We start from the raw sequence: 19,612 nt of genomic DNA, 5'->3' as shown, positions 1-19,612 counted from the left end.
GGTCTTGACAAATTACTGATACCATATTTGATATTGTCAGTGTCACGTTGTTTTGGACAAGGATTCTTAGAGTCAGAATGTTGATACTGTAACAGGTTGTAGTGGGTTGTTAATACAGTAATAAAGCTTACCTTCAGCAGCCTGGGTAAGCGAAGCAGAGGGTTGATGCCAGTTTTAAAATAGAAGAGCTCCAGGGGAACAAGACTGGCTACGTCAAACTGAAAGACAGGAAGGTACCACTTCATTGATGGAATTGCTTCGATGATTGATTCCAGGATTAATATGTTGAGTCAAGCAGAAAACACCGCTTTAATTACTTACTTTGAAGCGTTTGGTTTTCATGTAATTCTTCCTCATGTCTTTTTTGTCACACTGTAATAAAAACAAAACAATGATCCTGATAAGTTGATTATTATGGTTTTTAACAGACATTATTTTTATTTTAAAAAGTTAGCTACGTATGTGCGAAAACAATAATCTAATAAAGTATAATAATGTGAGAAATGTCCCTACAGCTGTTGATAACTAAAGTGATTATTTCCTTTTTTTTATTCACTATAGAACAATTTTCCCCAGGGCAGAGCAAAACTATTTTCAATTATGATTTTCTGATCACAATTTTAAAAATATGTTTTCAGATGATTTTCATTTGAATTACATTTAAAGTTAGCAAGTAAATCCACTGTTAAAAAGACAATTAAAAGAGTTCAATAAATGCATGATGTTTCCAAAGTCAATGAGTAATCGTGGTAAATAATAGTGAATATGATTTTTGCCATAATCGAGCAGCCCAAGTGTTCCCTGTGATTTCAGCAGCCTGTGTCCTCTCCCTGACAAATTTCAATCACCACTATGAGAAGACGCTCAGGTACAGTAATGGCTCCCAGTGTCCCACTCACCACTATGTCCCCTCCACGAACAAACTGCAGGCGCGGCTGGAAGATGGTGATGTCCAGGATGTAAATGAGGTCACACATATAGTCGGTCAGCAGCCAGTAGTAAATGTTGTCTGGAGTCTGGTAGGGGAAGGCCCAGCGTACTGGGATGAACCACGCGTTCCAGTTCCACGCCAGAGAGACCAAAAACATCCACATCACGTACATCAAGTCTGAGGAGGGAGACACGGATGAGAGGATGAAGGCAGTGAGAGAGATGGAGAAATTGGGGGAAACAGACAACAGGAGAATTTAAAGTAAGGGGAGACTGAAATTATTTATACTGATATAATGACACTGAAGTTCAAGCACCAACTACCAGTATATGCTGTTAACTTGAGATTGATGGGAACAAGAGAAATGACAAGCAGGGCTGAACCGAATAGTTTGAAACTTCATTCATAACGTTGACATTCAAATTCTAAACTAATAGTTGAATACGGCTTTTCTTTTTCATGTCTATTCATTGTGTTTAAAGCCAGTATTTCTGTATTCTGCACAGTTGCAGATAACGATTAGGCTACACTAATATTATTAGTATTATACTATTTGTAGAATTAGATTTCAGTGGAGGCTGCGACTCATGCGATCCACACATTTCCAATAATTCCAGAGCGTTGTAAATGACAAAAGTTATAAGTGATTGTAAAACGATGGATGTTTTAATGTGTTCTTTAGGGTGATGTTATGAAATATGAAAATAATCTCAATAGAAGCTTGTAATGTAAAAAAACAACAAAGATATTCGGTTCAGCCCTACAAGCAAGCAGGATATAATTTGTATTATAAAGCAACATTTGCATTATTTGGAACTTGGTTTAATGCTATAGGAGAAAGAATTACTCACAAAGTCCTATTGAGTGTGGAAAGAAAGGGAATATGAAGAGGTAAATGACAGATAATAGGAGACAGGTGTCTGCATTGTAACAGAACAGTACAGTAGATTCACCTTTAGCCAAACCCTACAATGCTTAATCATTGTATTCTGGTTGCATTTAAACACAATGTCAAAACAATGTCTTTAGTTGCTTTGTGGATGAGCATTAAGAAGCTCAGTACATTTTAATCAATGTGGTATTTTAGAAATGTGTTCAGAACTGTGTGGCTGAAAATGATGTGTGTTTGTCATTCATCTCTCAGTTAAGTAAAGGAGATTCTACTGTACAGCACGGCGCTGCAGGTGGCAGCGGGTGGTGTATTCGGCTGGGTTCTCACTGGTGAAGGGGTCGATGCTGGCAGGGAAGTGGTAGTGCACACAAGCTTGTATCCACCGTGGAGTTTTCCCCTTGAACCAGCGGCTAGACTGCTCCTCCTCTGTCCCACTCTCCACTCCTCCTCCTCCTCCTGATGGACCTGCTTGTGACTCTTTCTCTCCTCCGTCCACTGGCTGAGCTCCAGGCTGAGGAGCCGAAGTCTGAGGAGGAGCTGAAGGGAGGTGAGAGGGGAGGAGGCAAAAGGTCAGAAGAACTCATGAGAAAGATTTTAAGATAGAGGATGCAAAGAGGAAGGTTTACCATCTCAGACCGGACCAGGGTGCTAAAATTGATTAAGTGCACAAATGCATTCGGCTTGGTAGATTTTTAGCTGAACAATGCACAGCGTGCTCGCAGCAGGCGATGAAGGCTTCTGTTTGCATGTGTGGTGGTCTTCTAAAGGGCTTTTCTATGCCACAAATGAATGAGTTAATAAAAAAGTATGCAAATGAACAGTTACCTCTTGGTTCAAAATACAAAAACAACACAATCTGAGTTCATCTGGAACATTCTTTTTTTCTAAAAAGCTTACAGGAACAAGGAACTGTAAGACATTCATTTACACTTTGTACACTGCAGCTAACTACATACTGCCTGCCACGGACACGCCAGACTTTTTTCCATTCCCTTTGATCTAACCCCTGTGTCTTCATGACATCTCCATACATAAGGCTTATCTAGCCTTATCTCCTTCACTATATGCTATGGGTCTCATACATCTGTCCTGTCCTGTCTGTAACTTGGGGGCTCAGCGCTTGTATTATGGCCTTCAAACCTGCTGTGCGTACAACGTGCTGTGCTGTCATAAACCAGATTGAGTATATTGAATGTCACACGTCATTTAATATTACACATTATTATCATATATGTTAGGTATAAAGTACTTGCTAGATTTTAGTTGCTTGCTTCCTTGTTAAGAATATAATACATAGTATATATACATCACACATACTGTACCTGATATACTATAAGTACATTCAGTGTTTACTTCTTGGATATAGTTACTTTATATTTCAGTGGATATCATCATGAATGATGGAGGACGAGCAACATTCTGTGATTCCTTTGAGTCTGAATGCTGTTGGCTCATATCAGTGATGGTAATGGGATTCCTGGGTAGCAGGGGGATGGGGGATGGGGGATGGGAGGAATCGGTTGTAGTGTTTTTGATTTTTACTTCTCTATGAACACTGCCTTGGTTCAAAATAAACGGTGGTATTACATTCTGCCTTATGTCACTTCCATGACGTTAATGGTGCTGACCCTCCCTTGTACAAACAATAGATACTAAGAAATTTGTAAAACTCAGTGTGCACACATCCCTTTTTCAACGGTTTGCTGCGGATTTTGTCCTGCATCCATACGCAATTTATATCAGCACACCTTCTCTATTACTAAATGTGTACTGTTGTACTATGAAGGACATGTATCTGGAAACAGGCTTGAAAAATATTCTTTATTTAAGATTATCCGAAATTTATCTTGTAAGCCACATGAAACCTTTTAGGATAGAAATGACACCATGTGTATGTTATAAAAAATATATTTTATAATCTGACATTTGCTTTGTATGACTGTGTAGCACCTGGAAAGACCAGCTCAGTGTGTGTGAACGACAGAAGAGGGGGGAGACTTTAACTCACAGGGGATGATGCTATCTTCATCTGAGCTGTCCGGGTCGATGAGCTTCTCCTTCGCCTTCTCCGTTCTATCTTTGAACATCCGGACCAGCTCCTGAAGACGCTCGTTCACCACTGTACTGTTCTGACTGGCTGAAGATGTTGGCCGTTCTTTCCTTATTGGAAAATAATAACATTAAATTATGGTGATTTTTATTACAGTGAATATCCATAAATTACTGCATGTCAGCACTTAAATGAAAGTAAGTCCTCACACTTATTTATCTTCAGTGTGTGTGTGTGTGTGTGTGTGTGTGTGTGTGTGTGTGTGTGTGTGTGTGTGTGTGTGTGCGTGCGTGTGTGCGTGTGTGTGCGTGTGCAATGCTCACATGTCGTCTGAGCTGTGCAGGCTGGATTGGCTTGGCCAGGCTCTGACAGGGATGCTTCCTTCATCATCATCATCTTCACTTTGAGAGTGAATGGTCCTACTGTTGAAGTTACATTTGAGACAGTGCTGCCTTAGTTAAATTATTGTTAACTAAAATGTACTGTGACGTGGCTTTACTGTACATCATGTTAAGCAGTATTTGTAAGTGTTCAACAGACACACATTATGTACATGTATATGTGCTTAAGTTCTTTCTTTCGTGTTCATTCTGTATTTATGATTGTAAAACAATTAGCAAATTAATGAGCACTGAAAATAATTATTGACTGAGCGAATGAGCAAAGACTGGTACATTTGAATGGGATGTAATAAATGGTAATAAATGGTGATGGATCAAATATCAACAAAAGCTGGATATGTGAATAAAGAGATAGATGGGTACTAGATGAGTTGATACAGTGTTTAACAAGAGTTGATATCTTACATCTTCGTCCAGATAGTCCTATGATTCCTTCCACTACTGTCACGGAGGGTCAGAGCCGAGTTTGAAGCGAGTGTGTGTTCAAGAGAGAGGGACGGGGGGGAGAGGGGGTTTGTGTGTGGTGTGTGTGTGTGCCAGGGAAAGCATCATATTAATCCAAGAAACAGATGACAAGTGAAGATAATCACCTTCAGTACTTTAGAGACATGGATGAATGAGACAATGGGCTCCTGGGCACAGTCATGAGGAGCCCCCCCCACCCTGTCTGCATATGAACAAGACACAAACTCATAGTTTACTTTCAGTCATTTTGCATCCTGTTGTAGTTGTTTCACAGCTCATTGTAGGTCTTTGCAGTAACTGCTTCTTATAGTCATTGTGTATCTATTTTTAGCTGTTTTACATTGCTGTGTCTGTGTGGTGTTTGTAGTCGTTTGCACCTCCTTGTGGTCATGTTTTGGTTGTTTTGCATCAGTTTTTAATTTTTTCCAGTACTTTGCAACTATTTTTAAACAGTTTGTGTCTCTTTGTGGTCCTTTTGCATCTATATTTAGTCGTCCTTTAGCTTTTCTATGTAGACGTTTTGTGTCTCTTTGTGGTCATTTGACGAATACTTTTGGTCGTTTTGGGTCCCTGGTCCTGTGTCTGTCAGCCCATTCAGTAATCCATCCATGTCTACAGTTAAGGGACAGAGTGATGATACAAGTGCACGATTGTGATGCATCAGTTTATTGACTTTTGCTACGTTATGACAATATCCACACAGTAGCCAAAAGCACATAAATATGTGAAAGCCATGCAAAAGTGACATCACAACACAGAACAACACAAGAAACACAAACAAGTGTAGCTTCACAATGATTCACATGACAAACTGTGTTCTGCATAAACACTTTGTGCTGGTTTTCTGGCGTGTGGCATTTTGGCAGCTCTTACTGTCGTTTATGTGTTAAAATGATTTCACAACTTTGGGACCAAATTGAAAGACATTTCAGATTTTCCTAAGCAACAAGTGGTTTGTGCAGGACACTGAAATACAGACTGTACAACAGTAGAGGGCAGTAGATCCATTTCAAACAGCACTAAACAGAGGGAACATGAAGAGTTTCACATCAAAATGATAAAGTTGGTGATTTATTAAAACCATGAAGGATAATAAAACATAATTCTATCAGTGAAATTCTGTGTATTTCATATCTTCTCAATGTTGCAGATAACAAATAATATATCCTAGTGATGTTACTTTGCATTTCTCTCGTGGAATTGTTTGCCATGGAAGCTATGCATATGTGTTGTTTCACCAGAGAGAAAGAATAATGACAGATAATTACAAGCGCTACAACTAACGATCCTTACTCTTTATCTCCTTTACTGTTGGTGAGAAGCATGAGGGGAGAGAATAATATTGTCATGCACACCTACTTATTACACTGCGTAAAACATTATATGGGAAGAAAAAGTAAAAATCATATTCTGTAAGGTGATTACATGAACCAAGTAATAGTGGTAGTATTTCTCACCTTTGACGACCTCCGGAAGGGGTCACAGGGACAGTGAGGGTTGTAAGTTTGGGGTCCTGGGGGGTGAGGATTTTGGGGATATTGCTCTTATCCTCCCTATCTCCTCCTCCTCCTCCTCCTGCTCCTCCTCCTGCTCCTCCTTCCCCTGCTCTCTCATGGTCTGAGTCAACATCCTCTACATTGACAGCTGGACGCAGGCTGAGACTAGAGCTCTCTGGAGAGGTTAAAAGACATTGTGATTATTGAAGAACATCACAAATAATGTGAATGTGTATGTAGGCCAAATAGGACTGGCGTACAGCACTGCCAGGGGAAAAGCAGGTCAGTGTGAGAGAAGCAGGTTTACCAGGACCTACATTGGACTAATGCAAGAAGATCCACTTGTGAACTAGACCAAGAGTGCCCTGATAGCTGAGAGGACAAGCTTAGTCATCTGGCATTCAGTCTGGCTAATCAGGCTCATGGTACACTGGCCTAATTATGTCTTCTTCATTTAAATAATAAAAGTGTCAATAGTCAGCATGCTGCCTCCTCTTGTACATTTACACTTTGTTACAAACCTTAATATGTAAATGGAGCGCAGCCCTGGTTTACATTTAAACTTTTCTCCTCCTCCTGAGTTCCTGAACTTTCAATCTTCAAAGCCTTAGCAAACAAATGAACTGTGGTTCTTTATTCACATCCTGCCTGAGCAGGACAAGTGACAGAACGAGACAACACATAAACATAACACTCCAGCACCACAACACAAAACCACTACTTCTGTCTTCCTGACACCGAGCTCATAATCCTGAACACACTGTCGGAGCATTTTCCACGACATCTGAACTCAGTGGATCATTTCGTCTATGATTGTTTTTAAATGAGGTTAACGAACAATCAGTTGTTCCATTAATTTAAGGAAGACTCGTGTTTACTTATTATGGATGAGTTCAGGTATCTACAAGGAATCTCACGATGGAGCAGAGTTAACTTTCCACTGCTGCACATTCACCTGCGGCTCTTATTGCTGAAATGCCTGAGTCATCTTCAATGAAGAAGGCCGGGTTAGAGAGACCTGAGAGCTGGTGGGATGGTGAGTTGAGCTGATTTGATGGGGGGCTGACGATTGGCGGCAGCCGTGGGTAGGACGGCACGTTGGGCAATTCGAGGGCGCTGCCGTTGGGGGAGGATGGAGATGGGGAGCGGGACCGGAGCTGAGGATGGTGAGGAGGAGGGAGAGGGGAGTGTCGGACGAGCCGGTTCAGTTCAACATCGTGCTGGTTCTTGTCTTGCTTCTGTTTTTGCTGTTGTTGCTGTTGTTTCTTAGGCATCTTGAGGCATAAGGCTGTTGAGGCGGTTCTGGACGTTGAGGAAGTACTGCTGCGTTCGGCTGGGAATCTGGGAGAGTTTCTCCGGGATGCTTGAAAAGCTCTCAGAAAGACCGGACAGATTGGGGCTGAATGAACCCTCGGAGCTTTTAGGCAAAAGCTCAGTTAGAGTCTGGGCAATATTTCGGGGGACCTGCGTGAGTCGGATCTGGGAGAGCTCTTGGCGCAATTCAGGGGGAAGGGAGGGTAAGTACTTGGTAACGTCAGAGAGCTGGGTGGGTAGCTTAGGCATGGAGGGTATTTTGGGAGTGGAGATGCCGTTCTCTTTGAAGAACGCGTTGATGTTGCCGAGGCACTCGGAGGTGTGAGGAATGCGCATCAGGCAGCTCTTAAATGCATCACAGCTGACTGGAGCTATAGAGGAGACAGGTGGATATGCAGATTTACAGTCAGGCAGGATATAAGCGAGGTGGGAGATGGCTTCAGTACACAGTCAAACGTAGGCAGTCTGAATCAGGGTTATAATAGTTTAACATTTTCACTTGGTTTTAACTTTTTGACTTTTCATTTTTAGTTTAGTCTTCAGAGTGTGTTTGCTAGTTTAGGTTAAGTTTCAGTTTTTATATACTCAGTTTTGGTTTAAAGTAGTTTTAGTTGGTTTTTGTTAGGGCCAGGTATAATGTCTCCGAAGACATTATTGTTGAGCTGTGTAGGAATGGCCGAAATGTTTAAATCTTTTAAATTGGGAAACATCTTGAGTACTCTTTCACTACCACAGTCATTAGACACAAGCTAAATATCTTGGTTAAAAAGCATTTGACAACAATATTTAAAATATATACTGTAGGTATATTAAAATATTAAAAAGCTGTCATAATCTCAGGTCGCGCAAGCGTCTTCAGTTTAAAGAGCCGTATATAAGTACAGAGGTTGAAGACACACGCCTGTGGACCAGGAACCATCTGCAGGCCAGGCTTAAACTCCAGAGCCTTATCTCTTTACATGATTTTAACTTAGAATAAAGGAAGAGGACTAATTATTGCTGCTGTTTTTAATGCACTGTTTATGTAATTTTCTTTTGTCGTACCTTTTATCTGATGTTGTCCTGTATTTTATGCTGCTATTTGACTCCCTCTTGTCTCACTTGTAAAATAATCTCAATGTGATATGTAGTGATATATGACAGCTAAAAAACTAAAACTGAAATTAATTTACAATTGTTTTATTCATTTTATAACCAGGCAATATCGTTTTACTTTAGTTTTAGATTTTCTTAAAGGATATTGTTTGTATTTATAACAATGTGTCTACAGTCACCAGGCTACATGCACACCAACAGTAATGAAATCAAACATGGTCGAAGTCGTCTGGATGTGGTCAGTTAAGCAGCTTGTGAGTTCAACACAACCGGCCAGTCAGGCAACCAGGACTGAAACGGCTAATTAGAGCAGTAATGTAACAGCGCTAACCACAGTCACATATAGTAGAACAAAATAGAACAGTACATACCATCACAGCCGTCCTCAGTAGCTTCCTCCTACAAAAAAAACACAAAGCACATAAGTGAATGGCTGGGGAATAGTGAGCATCAGTTGGGATCGGATAGGACACATGTTGAATATTGAAAATAATGTATTTCCCTTTAGGGAAACTTAACACAGCCTTCCTTAACTGTGACACTTCAATAAATTAAGACATTTTAACAGAAAGAAAACATACAGAAAGAAATAGACAAGTAAGGAGAAAGAACCCTCATCAAAATAAAAGGAATTTAACAATATTCCTGAATAAGTTGAGGCAATCAGGAAGTTAAATGAACTGAGTCACATGTATTACAGTCAACATTCATCACTGCAGGACTTTTTATTTTTTCACCCACTTTGTCAGCGTTGGTGTTTTGATCGTCTTCCTTTGCTTTCTGCGGCTGCTGGGTTACAGGCTCAGCTTCTGAGTTGGCTTCCTGTGTCTTTGTCTTTGGTTCTGCTTCTGGTTCTGATTCTGGTTCTGATTCTGGTTCTGATTCTGGCTCCGACTCCGGCTCAGGCTCACAGATCTTAACTGGTTCAGGACTTGGAGGTGGAGAGGGGGAGGTCTGCTGTGGCTCTGCTTGCACCTTTGGCTCTACATAGTTTTGAATGATATAATTATATAATATAATATATATAATATAAGAAGAATATATATAATATAATATAATATATAATATAATAATTAAGTATTTATACAGTCATAAACGTAGGCCTACATCCGCCTGATGTTGACGATGTAGATATTATAGTAGGATTTAACAACATTTTGAAATACTATAGAAAGTTTATGCTTAGACTATAGAATGCTATCTACTTTGATTTTGTGATTCTTTCCAACTGTGATCTTATTTTTAAAAAAAGATTCTTGAGGGGACAATACCGTCAATTCTAAAACAAAACAAAACTGAAACAACAGTGTGTGCAGTGTTGGTGTGTCTGGGTTCTGTCTTGAACTCTACCTGGTTCTTTAACGGTAGGCTCCTCAGTCTCCTCAGCAAGGCTCTGCTTCTTTCTGCAGGACAGGTGACACAATAGTTCATGTATCAGGCTGTCTGGCAGTGAGAGGTTCCCCACACTGAGCCCACTCCTCAGTACGGTCAATGTAACTTGGACCATTAAACGATGGATGGTTGTATTAAAAGAGGTAATTAATGAGTACTGCAGTTATTAACTAAATTGCTGATATTTTTAGAGAAAACTTACCCTAGCACATCATTTACATTGTGTACACTTCCAGTTATTTAGGAAGACAGAGTCAATATTTACAAAACACAGAACGACATTTTCCAAATAACAAACACTTGACTTGTCAGAGTCTATTTGTTTGGCTGTATTTGGGCACGTTAAAAATACATTGAAGTGGTTTTGAGTGTAATCATGGAAAGCTGATGTGGCTCAATTTTAAAAGTGTTTGTAAACAAAAACGTCGATATGGGTAGGCTGTAAGGTACAACTGGGCTTCAAGACCGGGCAAGACCGGGCTTGAACTGGGCTTTATTCCTGCAGTGGCTGCGCACTGCAGGAATAAAATGAAAACTATTTATATTTTATTTTAGGGTGGATTTTTCTTGTTTTTAGCACCTTACATATGCAGTAAGCAGCACACACATTTAGATAACATGTGTATGTAGGCACAAAGATTTTACATCTATTTTATAGACGGCACTTAGATGGTTGTAGAATGAAGAATGTAACTGCTTTTTAATTGGGTTAAATGTTGTTCTCTATTTACCTACTGTATACTTTACTGACTAATGCCTACAAATGGTCATTTAAACACTAAACACAGGTTACATCCACATACACTGACACAGTTTTAATTTGATACTGGAACAATTGGAATCATCAATTTTAGTTAGCTAGTTGTTTGTGTTTTCTCTGTTGTTAGCGTGACGACCTGTAACAGGCAAGCTTGTATAACGCGAATGATCTGTTTTACAATAAGATAGTAATTAGGTTAGGGTTAAATAATAGGTCAAACTTATTTATTTCACAACATATATTACCTAACAACGACGTTATTGTGAAATACTCACTTTCTCTGTCAATATTCACGTGCGTCAATTATTAATAGTCCCGATTGAAAATGTCCAAGAGCATCGGGACACGACAAGTAACACGAACCAACAACAACAGCGAAAATGTTGCATTACATCTCCGTCCATCATGTTGAGTCTCCAGACGTGAAACAGCAGCAGCAGGTGCGCACTGTTACCAGGGGAACAGTTGAGAGGGGGGGGAGGCTGGAGGTTTGGGTGTTGCCAAGCGAAGCTGTGGTTGCTATGGCACGGTAGTGTGATGATGCTGAAGCAGCGCGCGGAAAATATCACATAACGAGAACCCACGGGATTTGGGACAGCCAAATTACGGTTAGTGCAGTTGGCTACGTAATACTTTGTGTACTTAATTTACGTTTCTCTATTTAATGCTAAATTATGCTTGTACTCAACTACATTTCAGATGGAAAATTGTACTTTTTACTCCACTACATTTATCTGATAGTTATAGGCCTAGTTACTTTGTACATTTACACACATTTAGAAAAAATCTGATCATTTTATTACAGATGAGGCATTGTTACAGATTAAACTAAAGACGGCTATATAAAGTCATTTAAATCAGCTCTGCCTCCACTAGTTGCAACATTAAAATGCTGCTTATTTGTTAAGGTATAAGTAATAGTAACATAATATTACTAATACTAATAATTATAATTATAATAATAATAATAATAATAATAATATATATATATATATATTTTTTTTTAATAATAATAATATACTGCTCTGAAGGGGGTCATGTTGCTGTAATAATAGTGAAATAATTAAATGCAGGGCTTTTTACTTTTAATCGAGTAGGCCTCTATTTTACATTGTGGTTTTGCTACTTTCACTTAAGTAAAGACTCTGAATACCACTGAGACTCTTGCGATAGTTTCATCATCAGTTCAACAAGCTGCTGGAGACAGTGACCAGATGTGGACATTTCATCTTGAAATAAAGTTATCAGTATAGTGTGTAAATTTAGAACTCTTTGTGTATATATAAACGAAACATCAATATCCATTTATCCATCGTCTACCGCTTATCCGGGATCGGTCGCAGGGGCAGCAGCTCCAGTAAGGAACCCCAATCTTCCCTTCTCCGGGCCACATACTCCAGCTCCGACTGGGAGCCATTCCCAGGCCAGTGAGGAGATATAATCTCTCCATCGAGTGTCTTCCCCGGTATCTCCTTCCAGCTGGACATGCCTGGAACACCTCCCTAGGGAGGCTCCCAGGTGGTATCCTTACTCAACTGGCTCCTTTCAACGTAAAGGAGCAGCGGCTCTACTCTGAGTCTCTCACGGATGGCTGAGCTTCTCACCCTATCTCTAAGGGAGACACCAGCCACCCGTCTGAGAAAACCCATTTCGGCCGCTTGTACGAGTGATCTCGTTCTTTTGGTCATGACCCAGCCTTCATGATCATATGTGAGGGTAGGAACGAAGATCAACCGATAGATTGAGAGCTTTGCCTACTGGCTCAGCTCTCTTTTCGTCACAACAGTGCAGTACTGCATCTCTCGCTCCATCGTCCCCTCACTCACGAACAAGACCCCGGGGTACTTGAACTCCTTCACTTGGGGGAAGGGCTCATTCCCTAACCGGAGTAGGCAATCCACCGGTTTCCTGCTGAGAGCCATGGCCTCAGATTTTGAGGTGCTGATCCTCATCCCAACCGCTTCACACTCGGCTGCGAACCGATCCGGTGACTGTTGAATGTCACAGACCGATGATGCCATAAGGACCACATCATCTGCAAAGAGCAGCGATGAGATCCTCAGGCCACCGAACTGCAACCCCTCTCCTCCACGACTACGCCTCGATATCCTGTCCATGAAAATCACGAACAGGATTGGTGATAAAGCGCAGCCCTGGCGGAGGGCAACATTCACTGGGAATGAGTCCGACTTACTGCCGAGTATCCAGACACCACTGTCGCCTTGGGCGTACAGGGATTGGATGACCCTCAGAAGTGACCCCCTCACCCCATACTCCCGCAGCACTTCCCACAGTATCACCTGGGGGACCCGGTCATACGCCTTCTCCAGATCCACAAAACACATGTAGATCGGATGGGCGTACTCCCAGGCCCCCTCCAGGATCCTTGCAAGAGTGAAGAGTTGGTCCGTTGTTCCACGACCAGGATGGAATCCGCATTGTTCCTATTCAATCAGAGGTTCGACTATCGGCCAAACCCTCCTTTCCAGTACCTTGGAGTAGACTTTACCAGGGAGGCTGAGAAGTGTTATACCCCTGTAGTTGGCACACACTCTCTGGTCCCCCTTTTTAAATAGGGGAACCACCACCCCGGTCTGCCACCCCCTAGGCACTGTCCCAGACTTCCACGCAATGTTGACGAGGCGTGTCAACCAAGACAGCCCCTCAACACCCAAAGCCTTCAGCATTTCTGGACGGATCTCATCAACCCCTGTGGCTTTGCCACTGTGAAGTTGTTTGACTACCTCAGTGACTCCATCAGAGAAATTGACGATGATCCCCCATCAGCTTCCAGCTCTGCCTCTACCATAGAGGGCGTGTTAGTCGGATTCAGGAGATCCTCAAAGTGCTCCTTCCACCGCCCGATAACCTTCTCAGTCAAAGTCAGTAGGGTCCCACCCTTGCTGTACACAGCTTGGATGGTTCCCCGCTTCCCCCTCCTGAGGTACCGGATGGTTTTCCAGAAGCACCTTGGTGCCGACCGAAAGTCCTTCTCCATAGCTTCTCCGAACTTCTCCCACACCCGCTGCTTTGCCTCTGACACGGCAGAGACTGCTGCCCTTCTAGTCCTTCGGTACCCTGCAACTGTTTCCGGAGTCCTCCCGGATAAAATAACCCGGAAGGACTCCTTCTTCAGTCGGACGGCTTCCCTGACCACCGGGGTCCACCAAGGTGTTCGAGGGTTACCGCCCCTTGAGGCACCTAAGACCTAGAGACCACAGCTCATCACCGCAGCTTCAGCAATAGAGGTTTTGAACATTGCCCACTCAGGTTCAATGCCCCCAACCTCCGCAGGGATGTCTGAAAAGCTCCGCCGGAGGTGTGAGTTGAAGATCTCCAGGACAGGGGCTTCCTCCAGACGTTCCCAGTTCACCCGCACTACCCGTTTGGGCTTACCAGGTCTGTCCAGAGTCTTCCCCCACCCCTTGATCCAACTCACCACCAGATGGTGATCAGTTGACAGCTCCGCCCCTCTCTTCACCCGAGTGTCCTCAGATCAGATGATACGATTACAAAATCGATCATTGATCTTTGGCCTAGGGTGCTCTGGTACCACGTACACTTATGAGCATCCTTATGTTCGAACATGGTGTTTGTTATGGCCATTCCATGACTAGCACAGAAGTCCAACAACAAACGACCGTTCGGGTTTAGATCAGGGAGGGCGTTCCTCCCAATCACGCCTCTCCAGGGTCTACATCGTTTCCCATGTGTGCATTGAAGTCTCCCAGAGTCCTTAGTCTTCTTAACATCAATATAAACACTTATATTAATGTAATGAGCACACCCAGAGAGCAGCATGATACACATAGGTGAAAGACTAAGAGGGTGCTACAAGAGATTTCAAGGAAGATAGGGATGGAGAAGCCATATTTGCATTCTTACTCTGTAACTTTATGGTCCACTTCGCTCTCCTCTTCTTCTTGCACTGGCAGCCTAGTCACAGTGAACATGCAGTGTTACATCATTTCACACAAGGATGCTCCAATGGCCCAAATACAAAAATGTACACATCTGTAATTGAGCACAAGTTCTTACTCGATTTCAAGCTCCTCCTCCTCCTCCAGCAGGTCTTGACTCCCCAGGGAGAGTTTGATGGACTGTCCCTCACTGGCCATCTGTCTAATGGCCATCTCAGCTGTCTGCCTGGCCACCTCCTCAGCCATACGGACCATCTCTATGCGCTCCTGCAGCAGACTGAAGAGAGACAGGATGCAGTCAATGTTGTATATCTACTGTTCACTTGACTGTTTTAATTACATGAAGCATAGCAATTTATTAGAAAGAGGCAGAAATAACAAGTTGCAGCTTGCGTTATCGCAGATGTTTTGTTTCCTTCTTTAAGGCGAGACACCACAACAGGCAAAACAAAAAAGTTTGGGCTATTTGGCTTCCATAACATGTCTTCTTTCAGACAAGTAGAAAGACAACATCCAAAAAAACACATTTTTATTTTTATTTTACTAAGTTTGTCTATTTGTGTGTCCTTAATTCATCAAAAGCTAGCATTAGATAATGCCTCATTCGCATCTTTAAACATAAGAATTCAGAAAACGTGTAATTCAAAAGAAAATTATCCTAATGTAAGTAATCAACTGGGTAAGTTTCATGGTGATATCTATTAGTTACAGTTTCTTACTGTATTCACCTGTATACACACCATCTCTTCTTAAGTTAGTCGAGGTGAATATAATTGATATAATTATTTTATGGCAGTTCTTTGACTTGGACATTTTAGGCCTCTAAGGTCATCAGAGCTAAAGGGTTAATGAACTTGAAATTATTTTTATTATTATTTAATATGATAAGCTAAGCCTCCATCTCTGCCCACCTCCATTCTCTTGTTCTCCACCTCTCTTACCGTTCCTCCATGGTAGCCAAAGCTACACCTTCGGCCTCCATCTTGATGTTTTCAATGAACGGCGTCCAGCGGCCCGTCTGGGTCTCAGCATCTTCTTGAGATTTTGTCCCATTGTCTGGCGGTTCTGGCTCGGGCTTCGACTGTGTCTGCTGTGTGCTTACTGTCGGTGATGGCGAAGTCAGTGATGTGGTCGGCGCTGCAGCTGTGGACTGATCTTTACATTTCTGCTGGCCTTCGTTGTCTGAGTCCACGTCTTCTAGTACCATGTCAGGTCTGAGTGTGGATGAAGCTACGAGAGGGTGAAAAGCATCGATTTGTGGGCAAAATGGACATGTGGTTGACATTGGATATGTTGGTGATGGATTTGGTTTTGGGTTTGGATATATAAACAAAATTAAAAAAATTAAGTAGGCACCCAGGTGGAAAACAGTCACTTCAGCTTTCCATATCTAATTCATCTTTATGAGTAGAGGATGCATGGAGGTAATGGAAGGTGTTATTGATAAGACCACCACATAAGATAATTTCACATTGAATCTTTATTACTCCTGCAGTCTCCTTACATTACAGTGTGTAATTACATGAATGTGTTCTACCACCTCGTCTGCATGACAGTCAACATATGAGTCAAATCTTCTGAAACATACCACACCACATCCCCAGGCCACATTTCACAGTTCAAGGACGTAGAACTCGATCAAATGGATCAAAATAGGCCTACTTTTACATTTGTGACGTGCGACCTCAATTAAACCTGTAGAAAAGCTTACTCGAACAGTTACATGATCAAGACCCAAACTGAACTAGAGCACAATGATGAACATATCCTTAAGAAGTAGGACTTAAACATTTAAAATAAACTGTTATTACAATTTCCTCTAAATATCAAGTATAAATACAGATATAGTTTATACATTGTCCATAAATAACACAATCTTAAATGAACATAGCTGCCATTTAATTATTTCCAGATTTCTGTGAATTGGGAAAGGAAGATTGGACATCTTATGCTGAAATTCTTCCTAAATGAATGACCAGTACATCATCTTTTTATCTCCTATTACTCTTTTTATGGATATGAAAATGGCAACATGAATATAAAGTGTACATTGCCATTGGTTAAAGCACAATAAAGTATCATAAAAATGTTGTGTCTGCAATCTTTTGTGAATGAAACCTGCAGTCGTTTCAAATAAATGGCTAAAAGGTTCTGTCAAACAGAAAATGTGCAAAATTCAAATCACAAAGACTGACAACAAAAATGTATCTAATAAGCTATGTATATATATATATATATATATATATATATATATATATATATATAGAACATATAGAACCCATTTTAGTTATATATCAGTGCACATATTTTATGTTGGAATACATTCATATGAAACTGTATTGTACAGTACAGTAAGGTGAGTTGTCTCTATAATCTTGTAGTATTTTACAGCTGCCTGTTTCTGTCCATGTTGTCCATGTTGCAAAGCACCTGTAGCTCACCAAACATTACAATATGTCTATTGTTATCTGTCTGTGTCTGTGCGAATCAGAGCGTCCCCCAGTCGTCTCCTCCTGCTGTTTAAGGGGCTCGCAGCGCCTTCCCCCCTGAAACAGAAGGAGAAGAGGGACTGAGTTAGGCCCCGACCGTCCGACCAAAACACCTCTTCAAAAACTATGGGCGGAAAAACAAGAGGGTGCTTCAACAGAACCAAATATTACACATATCCACCGGAGTTACTCAAATGGCGTAACGACCGGTATATTTCACCAGTAAAATAATGACTTGAATAAAACGCACCCCATGTTATTAAAGAGATGTTTGGCATTACTCTCCAAACATTGTGTGATATAGATCCACTTGATTGAACTGTGAATTGTGGCATTTGGGGACAGCGGTACTGGTGGAAAATGGCAAGCATTGTGTTCTATGACTACAGGAAAGTATAATTAAGTGAATGAAACTTAAACTCACCTTTTTTTAGAACTTCAGCTGCACCCTGAGAACGAAAAGAGAGAAACAATTAATTGTATAAGTGTCAGAAAAGATGGGTGGTAAGGAAAGGTTGACAAGTTGAAAGACCAGAAGAAGAGAAGGAAGAAAGAAGCATTTAGTTCTTCCCAAAAGTTACCTGAGCATCATCTTTGGGTTGAATGGCAGGCTGAGGCATCTTTAGGCCCAATCCTGACATGAACCAGCCAACCATACTGCGAAGAGACAAACCAGTTCAACTTTAGACGCAAGTTACACATTTGACTGTTTTGCAACCTCCCAGTCTTTTCCATTATAAAGGTATGTGTAAGTATGTCGGCGTAGACGTATCAGATATCACATATCATTAAAAAGGACAGTGAGGGATCAAAACTTACCCCGAGGCCTTGCTGTCAGTATCCAGTGAGATTCCGCTGAGAGACTCAGGTGGTGGAGACAAAACTGGTAAGAAGAGAAAGACATGAAGTTAGTTGTACAAAAAACAAGTGTCCATCCAATTAAGTTAGAATATGTCCTAGCAATGGAGATTCTAAAGGGATAGTTCGGATTGTTTGAAGAGGAGTTGTATGAGGTACTTATCCATAGTTAGTGTACTACTGTATTACTTATAGTAGATGACGGTCGACAGGCCCCAAGTTTGGAGAAACAGAGAGGCGTACCAGCACGGAAGCGAAGCAATGTACTGCTGTGGACAGGGGCAGCAGCAAAACATATTTCAAGGCCCAGACACACCAAACAGACTTCAAAGATCTAGTGACGACAGAGCTGACTGTTGCGTCGCCTCACGTTGCCTGTGTCTTGGCCAAAACATTCATTTGGACACTGCAGCCTGCAGCCTATGGCCATCTAGCACGTACGTTCTGCGCCTGCGTGAGAGGAATAAACTCTCCATGACTGCAGGCGGTGGTAGTCTGTATTCGTCATTAGAAAAGGGAAACCGAAAGACCTATGACTGTAAATATATAAGCCGTTGTTGTGATACACACATTAAAACACAGCAGTGTCTGCCGACCATTTTCACACAACTCTCACTGACTACTTAGTCATGTTCCAGAGGAACATGTTGTTGTCATATTATCCGTGTATTGGAATGATCAGATGAGATGAAGATGAAAAATGAAAAGAGACACTGTGCCCTCTTGACTTTAGTCGTTTGTATGTTTTCCTCACGTCCGTTTCTCTTTTGCTTAACCTGAACAGCCAATCAGAAGGATTTATTTTGCTGACAGTCTCTGCCACCGTAGCAGAGACCCGGGCCCGGGCCGAAAAGTGTTAATATTCTGCTTAGTGTTTTTAGCCACCTAAAAAAACAATATCAGTTTAAGTGTACATTATATTTAACTGGATATTTATTCAGACAGCCTCAAAACTAAGGGCCAGCAACATACATTTTCTATGAGTTAAAATTTGTGTTTTTTACAATGGAGTCTGGTGGCTTTGAAGAGAACATAGATAACTGCTTCAGTTCCCCATCTGTCTGAGGATTGTCTGATAGCAAGGTAAAGTGGCTAAAATGTTTTAAATATAGAGTAGAATAAAACTGACATTGATTTCTTCTTCAGGTGGGCCTTTCTTTTATATGTGGCTAAAATACGTTTTACTGCTTTGCTTCTGTGTCGGTACTCTTGTCTGTTTCTCCAAACTGTGGGCGAGTCGAACACCCTCTACTGTAGGTGATACTGGCTGTGGAAAAGTGCCTCATACAACCTCACTTTAAAAAATCTGAACTATCCCTTTAGGCTTGAGGGTTTCAAGAAGGTAAGTTATGTGTTGTGACTGTCTATGCCAGTGTGTGTAGGTTTGCACTGGGGGTAAACACATGCCTACTGCTGTGCCTTAGGACAAATGTACTTCAATGTTTGCAATATATGTGAGTGTGTGTTTGTACTTTTGTCCAGAGAGCAGCAGGAGGACTTCTGCGATGCTTCTATGGGTACGGCACCAGGGGGCAGCATAACTGGCTGA

General features: G+C 41.5%; 1 protein-coding gene and 1 long non-coding RNA gene across 2 annotated transcripts in view; both read right to left on the bottom strand.

Annotated features, from left to right (window-relative positions):
• The window catches only part of LOC115010215 (cyclic nucleotide-gated cation channel beta-1), a 14,383-nt gene extending 6,764 nt beyond the window's left edge, over positions 1-7,619 (bottom strand). The window contains exons 1-10 of the mRNA XM_029434710.1: positions 7,191-7,619; positions 6,197-6,410; positions 6,033-6,047; positions 4,680-4,715; positions 4,197-4,295; positions 3,832-3,983; positions 2,151-2,360; positions 900-1,108; positions 322-372; positions 132-218 (exon numbers count right to left, since the gene is read on the bottom strand). Coding sequence (XP_029290570.1) covers positions 132-218; positions 322-372; positions 900-1,108; positions 2,151-2,360; positions 3,832-3,983; positions 4,197-4,295; positions 4,680-4,715; positions 6,033-6,047; positions 6,197-6,410; positions 7,191-7,509 — 1,392 coding nt within the window. The 5' untranslated portion in view covers positions 7,510-7,619. The remainder of the gene's footprint in view (positions 1-131; positions 219-321; positions 373-899; positions 1,109-2,150; positions 2,361-3,831; positions 3,984-4,196; positions 4,296-4,679; positions 4,716-6,032; positions 6,048-6,196; positions 6,411-7,190) is intronic.
• Positions 7,620-9,543: 1,924 nt separating this feature from the next.
• LOC115010216 (uncharacterized) lies at positions 9,544-11,246 on the bottom strand. Its single transcript, XR_003832428.1, has 3 exons — positions 11,072-11,246; positions 9,995-10,047; positions 9,544-9,627 (listed from the first exon to the last, which is right to left on the bottom strand). It is a non-coding gene; the product is annotated as an uncharacterized LOC115010216 (long non-coding RNA).
• Positions 11,247-19,612: the final 8,366 nt, after the last annotated feature.

The sequence above is a fragment of the Cottoperca gobio genome, chromosome 6 (genome assembly GCF_900634415.1).
Source record: "Cottoperca gobio chromosome 6, fCotGob3.1, whole genome shotgun sequence".
NCBI lineage: Eukaryota > Metazoa > Chordata > Actinopteri > Perciformes > Bovichtidae > Cottoperca > Cottoperca gobio.
Note: the sequence above shows the minus strand (reverse complement) of the source record. Positions and strands in the feature narration are given on the sequence as shown.